Source organism: Pelophylax lessonae (genome assembly GCF_965119305.1).
Source record: "Pelophylax lessonae genome assembly, chromosome: 2".
NCBI classification, from domain to species: Eukaryota; Metazoa; Chordata; class Amphibia; order Anura; family Ranidae; genus Pelophylax; species Pelophylax lessonae.
The window spans coordinates 680,760,697-680,773,892 of NC_138769.1; the positions used below are offsets into that span (position 1 = coordinate 680,760,697).

The 13,196-nt window shown below is 47.6% G+C and overlaps 1 protein-coding gene across 1 annotated transcript in view; it reads left to right on the forward strand.

Annotated features, from left to right (window-relative positions):
• The first annotated feature begins 1,166 nt into the window (after positions 1–1,166).
• Positions 1,167–13,196, forward strand: part of SESN3 (sestrin 3) — a 163,188-nt gene continuing 151,158 nt past the window's right edge. Inside the window, exon 1 of the mRNA XM_082244564.1 lies at positions 1,167–1,380. Coding sequence (XP_082100690.1) covers positions 1,306–1,380 — 75 coding nt within the window. The 5' untranslated portion in view covers positions 1,167–1,305. The remainder of the gene's footprint in view (positions 1,381–13,196) is intronic.

Here is a 13,196-nt window from a genome sequence, read left to right on the forward strand (position 1 = left end):
GTACCATCTACAATCCCACCCTAGAGTAGTCTGTACCATCTACAATCCCACCCTAGAGTAGTCTGTACCATCTACAATCCCACCCAAGAGTAGTCTGTACCATCTACAATCCCACCCTAGAGTAGTCTGTACCATCTACAATCCCACCCTAGAGTAGTCTGTACCATCTACAATCCCACCCAAGAGTAGTCTGTACCATCTACAATCCCACCCAAGAGTAGTCTGTGGCCACTAACAACCCCCCCCCCCCCCATAGTGTAGTCTCTGCCAACTACAACCCCCTCCAGAGTAGTCTGTGCCCACTATAATTCCCCCTCCCCAGGTTAGTAGGTCAGTCTGCCTGTACAGGGGGGTTGTATAGTGGTACAGGCCGGATCTGTCTCCCAATCACAGAGCTCCCATCACACACTCCAGCCAGAAAGATTTCCTTTCTCCCGGGCTCCTGATGACATCAATGCCCCGCCCCCTCCAGAGAAGCTGGCCCCGCCCCTCCAGCCATAGGATGTGTTATGGTCACACATTATGTATCCTCCTCTGTGACCGGAGACACCCCGCGGGGGCAGTGATTGGGCAGACTGTACCATCTATGACTGTAAGGGGTGTTAGCCATCTGGAGAGCAGTAACCGGCGAGCCCAATGGAGGGTATATATGGGGGGGGGGGGTCAGTGAGACAACTACTGAAAACTGTATGTAGGGGGAGGTGAATGGTGAGTGGTGGTTGGACAGTCACACAGCGGACAAAGCCAGGCGGCTGAGCGCTCCCCCATCCTCCTCTCCCTCACACAGCTGCACCTCTTGTTTATCACTGTTCCTTTTGTCCACCAACTAAGCCCTAAGCTCTAGTGGGCGTGGTGACTCCTGTTTTCGAGTTTTTCTCATTGGCCAAACTGTCTTTCTCCGTCCTCACTTCGCTATTGGCTGGCACAAAGCAGTTACCGGGGGGCGTGACGTGACTAGCGGCTCAGCTGCCATTGGCCAGCGCAAACGTGAAAGCCCCTGTCAGCGCACTGAGGGCGTGGCTATGCCTGAAAGAGGCCGGCGTTGGGCGGAAAGAAGAGGGAAAGGTATAGTAGTGGGCGTGTAAGGGGCAGGGTGGTGGGTGTGACCGGTGGAGAAGTTATAAATACCTCTGCTGTGTAGGCGTAGCTGTGCGAGTCAGTCCCGCCCTGTGGTGCCTGTCACTCGACCTCCCTCTCCAGTGGCCGGTCTGTGCTCTCGGGGCGGCCCGCAGTTCACAGCTTACCGGCCGCTCTCCCCCAGACAACCAGCAAACATCCAGAGCACCGGCCGAGGAGGGGGACACCATGAACAGCACGGAGAGCCTGAGCAACAGCAGGGACTACCTGATCTGCAGCAACTGCCACAAAGTGCTCAGAAAGGTGAGCTGACAACTATTACTGCAACTTGCTGCAACTGTCCAGGGGGGAGGAGGACTACAAGTACCAGCATGCCCGGCAATGTCACCCTTAGCAGCAGTCTCAGGTTTGCAGAGACGGTGGCGGATCTGTCCCTGGGAATGGATCAGAATTCTGCCTTCTGTTATCCCAAATAGAGCCCCACTACCTGAGAGATATACCAGTTTTATCATTGCATTTACCATTGGAGCAGATGTGCTGTGCAGGGGGGAGGAGCATGCAGAGGGGAGGAGCATGGAGCGTGCAGAGGGGAGGAGCATGGAGCGTGCAGAGGGGAGGAGCATGGAGCGTGCAGGGGGAGGTGCATGGAGCGTGCAGGGGGGAGGTGCATGAAGCGTGCAGAGGGGAGGAGCATGGAGCGTGCAGAGGGGAGGAGCATGGAGCGTGCAGAGGGGAGGAGCATGGAGCGTGCAGAGGGGGAGGAGCATGGAGCGTGCAGAGGGGGAGGAGCATGGAGCGTGCAGAGGGGAGGAGCATGGAGCGTGCAGAGGGGAGGAGCATGGAGCGTGCAGGGGGTAGGTGCATGAAGCGTGCAGAGGGGAGGAGCATGCAGCGTGCAGGAGGGGAGGTGCATGGAGCGTGCAGGGGGGAGGAGCATGGAGCGTGCAGGGGGTAGGTGCATGGAGCGTGCAGGAGGGGAGGTGCATGGAGCGTTCAGGAGGGGAGGTGCATGGAGCGTTCAGGAGGGGAGGTGCATGGAGCGTGCAAGAGTGGAGGTGCATGGAGCATGCAGGGGTGGAGGTGCATGGAGCGTGCAGGGGTGGAGGTGCATGGAGCGTGCAGGGGTGGAGGTGCATGGAGCGTGCAGGAGGGTAGATGCATGGAGCGTGCAGGAGGGTAGATGCATGGAGCGTGCAGGAGGGTAGATGCATGGAGAGTGCAGGTGGGAGGTGCATGGAGCGTGCAGAGGGTAGTACTTGCTGTGGGTAGTGCAGGAGTAGTGCTTGGAGCATGCAGGGGGTAATACTTGCAGTTTGCTGTGGGTAGTGCTTAGAGCGAGCAGGGGGTAGTTCTTGCTGTGGCTAGTGAAAGGGGGATAGTGCTAGTGAAAGGGGTGTAGTACTTGCAGGGGGTGGTACTTGCAGTGTGCTGTGAGTAGTACAAGAGGTGGTGCTTGAAGTGTGCAGGGGGTGGTGTAGTACTTGCAGAGGGGGGTATGTTCAGCGTGTGATATGGGGGGGGGGGTGCGTGGAGCGTGCAGGGGGTAGTAGTACTTGCTGTGGGTAGTGCAGGGGGTGATATGGGGGGGGGGTGCATGGAGCGTGCAGGGGGTAGTAGTACTTGCTGTGGGTAGTGCTGGGGGTGGAGCATGGGAAAGTGCATGGAGTATGCAGGAGACAGTGCTTGGCTGATGCTTGGAGTGTGCAGGGGGAGGTGCATGAAGCGTGAAGGGGGTGATGAATGTGGTAGTGTTTGGAGTGTGCAGGGCCTGGTGCATGGAGTATGTTGGGGGCAGTACATGGAGTGTCATTGGACTAAGTAGCGCAGTGACCCTGGAGATTCAATCAGAGTGTCTGCAGCAACGCTCGCTGTGGTCTGCTGGGTGTTGTAGAGGATCTGCATGGAGTTCTCTTTTTTTTTACTTTTGGTAATCTGATAATGGCGCAGTGTTGAGGTTGATACCTGATGGTGGGCGGAGCCATGCTGGAAAATGTTTTAAGATCTCCATAAGGTCTGTTCTGCCAATCTCCTGGCAATAAAGAGTAAAGTGGTGGTGGTGGAGTTGGTGAGAGTGATGGCGTTACTCACGTCTAATGCAGGTGATGAGCGGTATTTATTATTTGATTCTTTGTATTGGTATAATTGTTTCCCCTTAATTAGGGAGGGGGCCCGAAAATGTTCTTGCACAGGGACTTTGATATTTTTGGGGGCCATTAACATGAAATAGCAGCTCTCCCCACCATCCTGTAGATCTCAGTATGTTATGGGCAGGTGGTGAGCGCTGTTACAGGTGGCACCTGGGATTCCCTCCACATTACTTATCATGTCTACTGCAGGTGATGGTAAGCAATATTGCCCTAATCGTTCCCTAGTAAAAGAATTAAGGAGGGGACCCAAAATGTTTTTGTATAGGGGCCCATTTACATGTGCATTGCTTGGCTGTAGACCTCGGCAATGCATACTTCTAGGGTAGGATATGAGTGCTGTGCATTCTTCAAAGAGCCCTAGTCGAACAAGGAGGGGGGGTCCAAAAATATTTTTTCATGGACTCTCTGGGAGTTAGGGGATCATTTACATAAAATGGGGTTAGGCGACAGCTGGGGACTCCCTCCTCAGCCCTCCTATAGACCTCGGCATTGCACATCTAGGGTAGAAGGTGAGCACTATACATTCTTCATAATGCCCTAGTCAATGAACAAGGGAGAGTGGCCCAAAGATATTTTTGTGTGAGGCCCTCTGGGAATTAGGAGCCCATGTACATGAAATGGGGTTGAATAACAGCTGGGGACTCCAACCTCTGCCCTCCTATAGACCTTGGCACTGCTTACCTCTAGGGAAGGAGGTTAGTGCTATCCATTCTTCATAATGCCCTAGTCATTGTACGAGGGAGAGGGGCCCAAAAATAATTTCGCATTGGCCCCATTTACATGAAATTAGGTTGGGTGACATCTGGGGACCCCCCTCCTGTAGACCTTGGCACTGCTGACCTCTAGCGTAGGAGGTGAGCACTATGCATTCTTAATAATGCTCTAGTCATTGAATGAGAAATGGAGCCTAAACATGTTTTTATATAGGGCCCTCTGGGATTTAAGGGTACATTTACATGAAATTAAGTTAGGTGACAGCTGGGGAACCCCCCTATAGACCCTAGCACTGCTCACCTCTAGGGTAGGAGGTGGGCACTATGCATTTTTCATTGTGCCCTAGTCATTGAATGAGAGAGGGGGGCCTAAAAATGTTTTTGCATAGGAACCCTCTGAGAATTGGGTGCTAATTTACATGAAATGAGGTTGGGTGACAGCTGGGGACCCTCTCCTCTGCCATCTTGTAGACCTCGGCACTGCTCATCTGGAAGGCAGGGGATGAGCACTATGCATTCTACATAGTACCCTAATGAGGGAGAGGGGCCCAAAAATATTTTTGCATGGGGCCCATTGACCTGAAATGAGGTTAGATGACAGGGGGTGGTATCCCCCTCCCTCCCACTTCCCTGCCCTTTTGTAGACCTCAACACTGTTGACCTCTAGGGTAGGAGATGAGCTCTATGCATTCTTCATAGTGCCCTTGTCATTTAACAAGGGAGGGGGCCCCAAAAATATACTTACACAGGGGCCCTTTGCTGACTGTCCACCACTGGCTGCAACTGATACAAGCTGCACAGACCTCCACCTATAGTTCTATGCTGGGAAATAATCCATCTCCTGTGCCAACTGCACATTTCCGATTGCAAACATTTGTGCTGGTGACAATAAATGGATTATACCTGCATATTGAGTATTCTTCTATCACAAACCGAATATATCCCACCTAGGAGGTAAATTTTTTGTCTTTTTTTATTATACTATACACCACACTATTGTCATACTGGATTGTGAGATCCTAAAAACAGATGGGCCCCCCTATAGACATATGACATATCGGTATTTAATGGCCACTGAACTGAAATGTGAGGAGCAGGCTCCTTCTCCCCCTGCTGTGACAACCAGTAAACGCCATCCATCTGTGTCACTGTCATGAGTTGCCTTGTGGTGTTTGCCACTTGTGTAAGGCTACACCTGCTACGAGCCATGGGGGGGGACTGTGTCATCTCAGCACATCCAGATTTCTGAGACTGAAGGTTCTACTAGGAAGGTCTTACTAGGTTCACCAAAATTTTAGCTATTATTATCATTGTATGTATAGGGACAACATCAAGGTGTTGACTTTTCATGTGTATTTTAGGCGTCCTAATAGTTAAATCAGCTCTGGCTACAATTAAATTGCATCCATGGGCGAAGGCAACAATGACAATGTCTGTCACTAACATTGCCATGCAAGTTTTTGTGTTTGAGTCCTCCTTGTTCCACCCTTCCGGTAGATGAGTTGATTTCCCACTTCCTATAACTGAGTGACAACGCTGTGTTTTCTGCAGTAAAATCATTGGAGCGTTGTCACCCTGTGGACATGTTGTTTAAGTTTGTAATGGCTCCTGCTGATACTTTCAAAGCCAAGGTGTTTCTTAAGGAAAAAAGGTTTAATCTGTATGAAGAAAACATAAGTACTCCCGGCAGCGTAATGTGCTTTGTCTCCACATTTGTCACTTTTGCTAGACAGCTTGGCCTGCAAGTAAATGTGGAGAAAAATAGAAATAAAGGGGTGTGTAATTTATAAAGAAATGTATATTCTGAATACTGTCGTCTTAGGTATGAGCCCCATACAGCTACCAGATTATAGGTGACATTAGGTGGTCAGTCGTCCTAAACCAGGCTTTCTCTATCAGGATTCCCCCAGAGGTTCCATGAGCAATGAATAATGTCAACCCTTCAGATAAGTTCCCACTGACACAAAACATCTTTTAAGGGGGGAAATTCTGCCCACTTATCACCAATGTAAGGGGCGTTCTTCCCACTGGCCGCCAATGTAAGGAGCGTTCTTCCCAGCGGCCGCCAATGTAAGGCATGTTCTTCCCACTGGCTGCCAATGTAAGGAGCGTTCTTCCCAATGGCCGCCAATGTAAGGAGCGTTCTTCCCAATGGCCGCCAATGTAAGGAGCGTTCTTCCCAATGGCCGCCAATGTAAGGAGCGTTCTTCCCACTGGCTGCCAATGTAAGGCGCGTTCTTCCCACTGGCCGCCAATGTAAGGCGCGTTCTTCCCACTGGCCGCCAATGTAAGGCGCGTTCTTCCCACTGGCCGCCAATGTAAGGCGTGTTCTTCCCACTGGCCGCCAATGTAAGGCGCGTTCTTCCCACTGGCCGCCAATGTAAGGCGCGTTCTTCCCACTGGCCGCCAATGTAAGGCGCGTTCTTCCCACTGGCCGCCAATGTAAGGCGCGTTCTTCCCACTGGCCGCCAATGTAAGGCGCGTTCTTCCCACTGGCCGCCAATGTAAGGAGCGTTCTTCCCAGCGGCCGCCAATGTAAGGCATGTTCTTCCCACTGGCTGCCAATGTAAGGAGCGTTCTTCCCAATGGCCGCCAATGTAAGGAGCGTTCTTCCCAATGGCCGCCAATGTAAGGAGCGTTCTTCCCAATGGCCGCCAATGTAAGGAGCGTTCTTCCCACTGGCCGCCAATGTAAGGCGCGTTCTTCCCACTGGCCGCCAATGTAAGGCGCGTTCTTCCCACTGGCCGCCAATGTAAGGCGCGTTCTTCCCACTGGCCGCCAATGTAAGGCGCGTTCTTCCCACTGGCCGCCAATGTAAGGCGCGTTCTTCCCACTGGCCGCCAATGTAAGGCGCGTTCTTCCCACTGGCCGCCAATGTAAGGCGCGTTCTTCCCACTGGCCGCCAATGTAAGGCGCGTTCTTCCCACTGGCCGCCAATGTAAGGCGCGTTCTTCCCACTGGCCGCCAATGTAAGGCGCGTTCTTCCCACTGGCCGCCAATGTAAGGCGCGTTCTTCCCACTGGCCGCCAGTGTAAGGCGCGCTCTTCCCATTTGCCGCTAATGTAAGGCGCGCTCTACCCACTGGCCGCCAATGTAAGGCGCGTTCTACCCACTGGCCGCCAATGTAAGTGCGTTCTTCCCACTGGCCGCCAATGTAAGGAGCCTTCCTCCCATTGACCATCCCTCAGAGATTGTGTGACCTCCCAGGTGGAATTCCTGGTCTTTCTCCACCTCTGCCTTTTGAATCTCACAACTACTACTGCATTGTCCAGGATAGAGAGTTGTTTAAAAACCGAAGACATGGCCAGCAAGGTAGGACTTATGGCGTGCGATGTAAACAATCCCCAGAAGCTGCGGGCACTTGAACTTGGAACTTGCACTTACTCTTTGGCTGTTACCCTATTTACTCCAAATCCTAAAGTGAAAAATGTATTTAAAATGTGTGTCAACGCATATTAGAAATGCACATTGACGCATTACACTGCACCTGCTCGAGGATACAAAAAATACGCACGCGCATAGATCTAAATGGGCCCTAAAGACTTGTGTTGTGTGGATTGATTCTGTGATTTGTCCAAGGTCATAAAAAGCCGACAGCGTAAAACGAACCAACGGGTCTGACCGCATCTTTATTTGAATGTACCTGTACCGTGACGCTCGGCAGTTACTGACAAGCCTCCTCCATGCATTCTGGACTTGGATTTAGCATGTTGTTGTTATAAGGTGGTAGGCATTCATATTACACTGTACGACTTGTGTATATAGCAGGGCTCTGCAGATAATCCAGCCCTCGGGCAGAAGTATATATTGAAATGCGCACTCTTATTTCTTGATTAGTGGTTCATTACCTTGAGGCTCGCTCTCGTTTCTCTTTTTTTTTTTTTCTTTTCAAACACTTGCCATAGAGCTCAATAGATTACACGCCTTTCATGTTGCAGAGCGAGAGACGTCCGGACCTGCCTTGTTTGCGCATTTGACATGTTTTGCTGCCTGGGTCTTACTCATTCTCTGCTCGCAATCCCTATTAATTCATATTGGATTGTAATTGATATGCTGTTGTCAAACCTTTAACTCTCTGGAGAGCTTGGCGGGTTCTTGTTTCTTGTTTACTGAAACTGCAATTCCTTTGTTGCACGTTAGAAGGTACCGGGATTCATGCTCATTTCTTCAGTGCTGCATTTAGACTGTTTACTGCTCCGCTTTTCTTTTTTTTTTCTTTTTAATTAAAATTCTTTATTGTTAATATAATTGATATCACCATTCTGGATTTCTGTTCAGCTCTTGATTGGCCATAGAGAGTCGGATTTGAATCTGTCAGATCAGCAGAATTTTCTACCAACTGTGCAAGTGTGAGAGGTTACGGAGTTATGTGTTCGAAATGCTAGAAGTAAAAGGTTGATGTCATCGTAGAGACATTACCATACTGTCATCGTAGAGACATTGCCATAATATGAAGTATAGTATAAGAGTCGGTTCACACTAGCGCGACTTGTCAGCCTGACAAGTCACGCTCCCTCGCAGTCCATTGACCGCTACAGGACCCGTTCTAATAGGAGCGACACAAAAAGGGTCCTGTACTACTTCGGGGCGACCTCGGAGCGACTTGCATAGACTTCCATTATGTGAAGTCCCTGCAAGTCGCTCCGAAGTCGTGGTGCATGGTAATGCACAAGTCGCCCCCGAAGTAGTAAGGAGTCGTGTCGCCCCAGTGTGAACCGGCTCTTATACAAGAGACTAACATTTGAAAGAGATGGGATTGCCTTGGAGGGGTAAAAAGGTATTGGGGTATGGCCGGAGATTGGGAGTGGAGGGGCCACTTGGTAAGAAATTAGACCACTCTGAGAGCCCTGGAAGGGACATCAAATTTTCTTTTATAGAGGAAATTACAGAATGGGGAGTGGGCTTGGGGGGCAGATAGGTGGGCATTAGGGTTCGGTAGGGGCAGAAGTTGGAGGTGTTGGGGAGGGGGGGGGGGAATTAAAATTTTACTAAACCCAGGACCTGCATTCATTATATCTGGTCTCCCACAGTACACAGAACATGGAAATACAATTATTTTAGTAAATATATACTGCTAAATACCCTTTCTCATCAGCAGTATAAAGCAGTCTTGTGACTTCTATCAGTGTCTGGCCGAGCACTGGGTAAAGTTTGTAGGAGGGGCTTTCATTCTCCTCTGACTCTCCTATGAGGCTGCATGACCTCTGACCCTCTGTTTGGACAGCGCTGATCGCATGGGACCTCTCAAAAAACAAAAAAAATAAAAATCTCTAGCAATACACACAAAACTGAGCATGTGCAGAGTGCCCCCAAGGCTCTGTACTATCAGGAGATGGATTGGGGACAGTGGAATGAGGGGAGGAGACAGTATCAAACAGCTTTTTTACATCATGTGCAGGATTAACTCCTTAGGTTCCACAGTGAGTATAACAAGCATGCTTTACTGCATATACAGTGGATATAAAAAGTCTACACACTCCTGTTAAAATGTCAGGTTTCTGTGATGTAAAAAAATGAGACAAAGATAAATTCAGAACATTTTCCACCTTTAGAGCCGGTTCACATTAGTGCGGATGCGCTGATCGCATGTAGTTCGGAGCGCACTGCTCCTTCATTACATGCGATCTCCTGTGCGGATGCGAGTTCAGCCATACACTTTGTATGGCTGAATTCGCAGCGCATCTGCACCAAACACGCACATGAGGCATTTTTTGAGCCGCCTCAGAATCGGATCGCACAGTGGTTCACACTTGTGCGATCCGATCCTGTGCGAACTGTCAGATCGCACTGCGATATGCGATCAAACTGGGGGTGTCGTTAACATTTAATTGACACCCCCTGCGTATTGCATATGGCAGTGTGAACTGCCAGATGTGCGGATGCGATGCGGGATCATGCTGTATATTCGCATCGTTCCCGCATTGCACAAGTGTGAACCGACCCTTGATGTGACCTATAAACTGTACAACTCAGTTGAACAACAAACTGAAATCTTTTAGGTGGAGGGAAGTAAAACTAAAAAAATAAAAGTAAATAATATGGTTGCATAAGTTTGCACACCCTTAAAACTAATACTTTGTTGAAGCACCTTTTGATTTTATTACAGCACTCTTTTTCTTTTTGGGTATGAGTCTATCAGCATGGCACATCTTGACTTGGCAATATTTGCCCACTCTTCTTTGCAAAAACCCTCCAAATCTGTCAGATTGCGAGGACATCTCCTGTGCACAGCCCTCTCAGATCACCCCACAGATTTTCAATCGGATTCAAGTCTGGGCTCTGGCTGGGCCATTCCAAAACTTTAATCTTCTTCTAGCTTGGCCATTCCTTTGTTGATTTGGATGTATGCTTTGGGCCGTTGTCATGGTAAAAGATGAAGTTCCTCTTCATGTTGCTTTCTAGCAGAAGCCTGAAGGTTTTGCGCCAATATTGACTGGTATTTGGAACTGTTCATTATTCCCTTTACTTTGACTAAGGCCTCTGTTCCAGCTGAAGAAAAACAGCCCCAAAGCATGATGCTGCCATCACCATGCTTCACTGTGGGTATGGCGTCCCTATTGTGAGATACGTAGATGACCTCCTATTGAGGGAACAGTCGGTGTGGGCTCCGTTGGTCAACTTGGCGTTTTTAATCTTTCAGACATTGCAGTGATTTGGGTGGATCCTGAACCTCCAAAAGTTATTGATGAAACAGACTCATCATTTGGAGTATCTGGGTCTAGTCCTTGACATAGCTCAGGCTGGAATGTTAATTCCACAGGAGAAACTTTAGATGCTCCATTCCTAGAGTACTGTTGAGTTCGTTGGCAGGCTAGCTTGTAAAAAAAAAAAAAAAAAAAAGAATAATACTTGTATATTAGCCTCCTTTTTACTAATCCCATTGGTGGAGCTGTCACAAAGGATACAGATGAATGTCTATTATTGAGAACTGGGTTTTAACCCTCATTACGTAGGATTGAGGCCACAGAGATCGAGATATAAAAGTCATTACTAGGCATGCGGACTTTGAGGACCAACTCCAACCCTGATTCAAAGTTTGCATTGCTGATCTCTTTCTATTTGCATGAAAGGAACATTTTTATGATGTATACAGTAGCTAAACTAAAAGAGGCTTTTCATGTTCACAGATTTATTTTACGAGGCATTTGCGTGTGGTGTAGGTGTTTATAATGAGGATATGTTGAATTCTGGGCCTGGATGATTTCATAATGCCTTTGCTATTAAAGTAGAACAAAAGAATACTGACTTTTGTAAAGCTCTGGAAAAAAATAGAACTTGATTATTTTTTGTTTTAAAAGTGTCAGTTTTCCCCTTTTTGTTCATGTTTTCTCTCTGCATTGTGCTTATTCTTTAGACTTTGTATGCACTTCCCATTGATGAATGCTTTAGTAGTGATAACTATAGCAGAATGCATTGGCGCACTCATGGCTGCTTGTACTCCAACTTAGGTTTGTGTAGGAAAAAGGTGACAACGTTGCAGCCGAACTGAGTAATGCCCAGTACACACGATCCGAAAATCAGGCGACGTTCCATCCGTTATTTTTCGTATTCTAGCAGCTCTTAATAATATTCGCTTAAAGGGAGAGGTTACTCACGATACGAATTTTCTCGGACGATAATTCTTAGCTTCCGGTATGCGTAACCACGCTGTAGCGTGTGAGGGGAAAATGATGTCTACTGCTCATGCGCTGTCTACTGCTCACCATTTTTTTCGGACGAACAACATACTGATAATACGATTATCGTACGATGTGTTATAATACGATCAAAATTTTTATGCTTGCACGACCGGATAATATCGGGTGAACTGTCGTGATCACCTCTTGTAAGCTGTGTATTAACGATCCGATTATCGTCCGATCCTTTCACAAGCGTTAATTTTCGTCCGATTTTCGGATCGTGTGTACGGGCCATAAGGGTCCTTTCACACGGCCGCTCCGCTGCTTTCTGTGTGTCCGCAAATCATCCTATTTTTTTGCGGATGATTTGCGGACATCAATGTAAGTGAATGGCACTGCGGATGTCAGCGGAATACCATCCGCTGACATCCGATTTTCCTCCTTCCAGTTCTGTTCCGTTTTTTGGAACGGAACAGAACCCCATTTTTCCATCCGTGTAAAAAACGGAAAGGAAGGAAAATCGGATGTCAGCGGTGTCATCCGCTGACATCCGCAGTGCCATAGACTTACATTAGGTCCGCATATCATCCGCAAACGGATGGGATGATATGCGGGCACACGGAGCGGATGACAGAAATGTCATCCGCTCCGTGGGAAAAAAAAAAGTCCCGCAGCGGACCTTTCACACGGAGCGGCCATGTGAAAGGAGCCTAAGTGTTGTCACCCTAGGAAAGGATGTGTGTGGAGATGCACCTTGCTGGTATAATTGAATTAAAAGTTGGCCTAATTAAAGAATGGATTACAGGAACAAGCACAACAACTTATTTGGTTTAAGCATTTGCATTTAGATACCCTTTAAAGACTTGTATACATATAATACAATTTAAAATAAACCCAAACATTTCAGTAGCTGACCCTCAGTACAGTGCTTTTGAAAAAGTATTCACACCCCTTGAAATTTTACACATTTTGTGATGTTACAACAAAAAACGTAAATGTATTTTATTGGGATTTTATGTGATAGACCAACACAAAGTGGCACATTATTGTGAAGTGGAAGCGATAAATGGTTTTCAACATTTTTTACAAATAAATATCTGCATTTTTATTTAGCCCCCTTTTCTCTGATGCCCCTAACTAAAATCTAGTGGAACCAGAGTTGTATAAAGTACTCGAAACCCATACTTGAGTAAAAGTACAAGTGCTCGATGAAAAAGTGACTTGAGTAGAAGTGGAAGTGCTCGATGAAAAAGTGACTTGAGTAGAAGTACTAAAGTATTCAACATTTTTTGTACTTAAGTATTGCAAGTAGTTTTTTTAAACATTTTGCTACTCAAGTACTGAAAGTAAAAGTACAAGTACTGTGTTATGTAGTTATTAAAGAAAGAAGTCAAAAGTTTGAACATCATATTGTTTTTTATTATTTCAAATGCAGCTTTTATTTATACATACAGTAGCATTTATTTTCGTATGCGCTGATAATACACATGTTTTGAGCTTCATGAAACCTGCCATCTACTGTTCTGGCAGTGGTAATTTTTATAATTGTAACGAGTAACTATGCAGCACAAAAAAAAAATATCGGAGTAGAAGTATTGAAATCATCAAAAAAATGTAGTGAAGTAAAAGTGGAAGTAGGA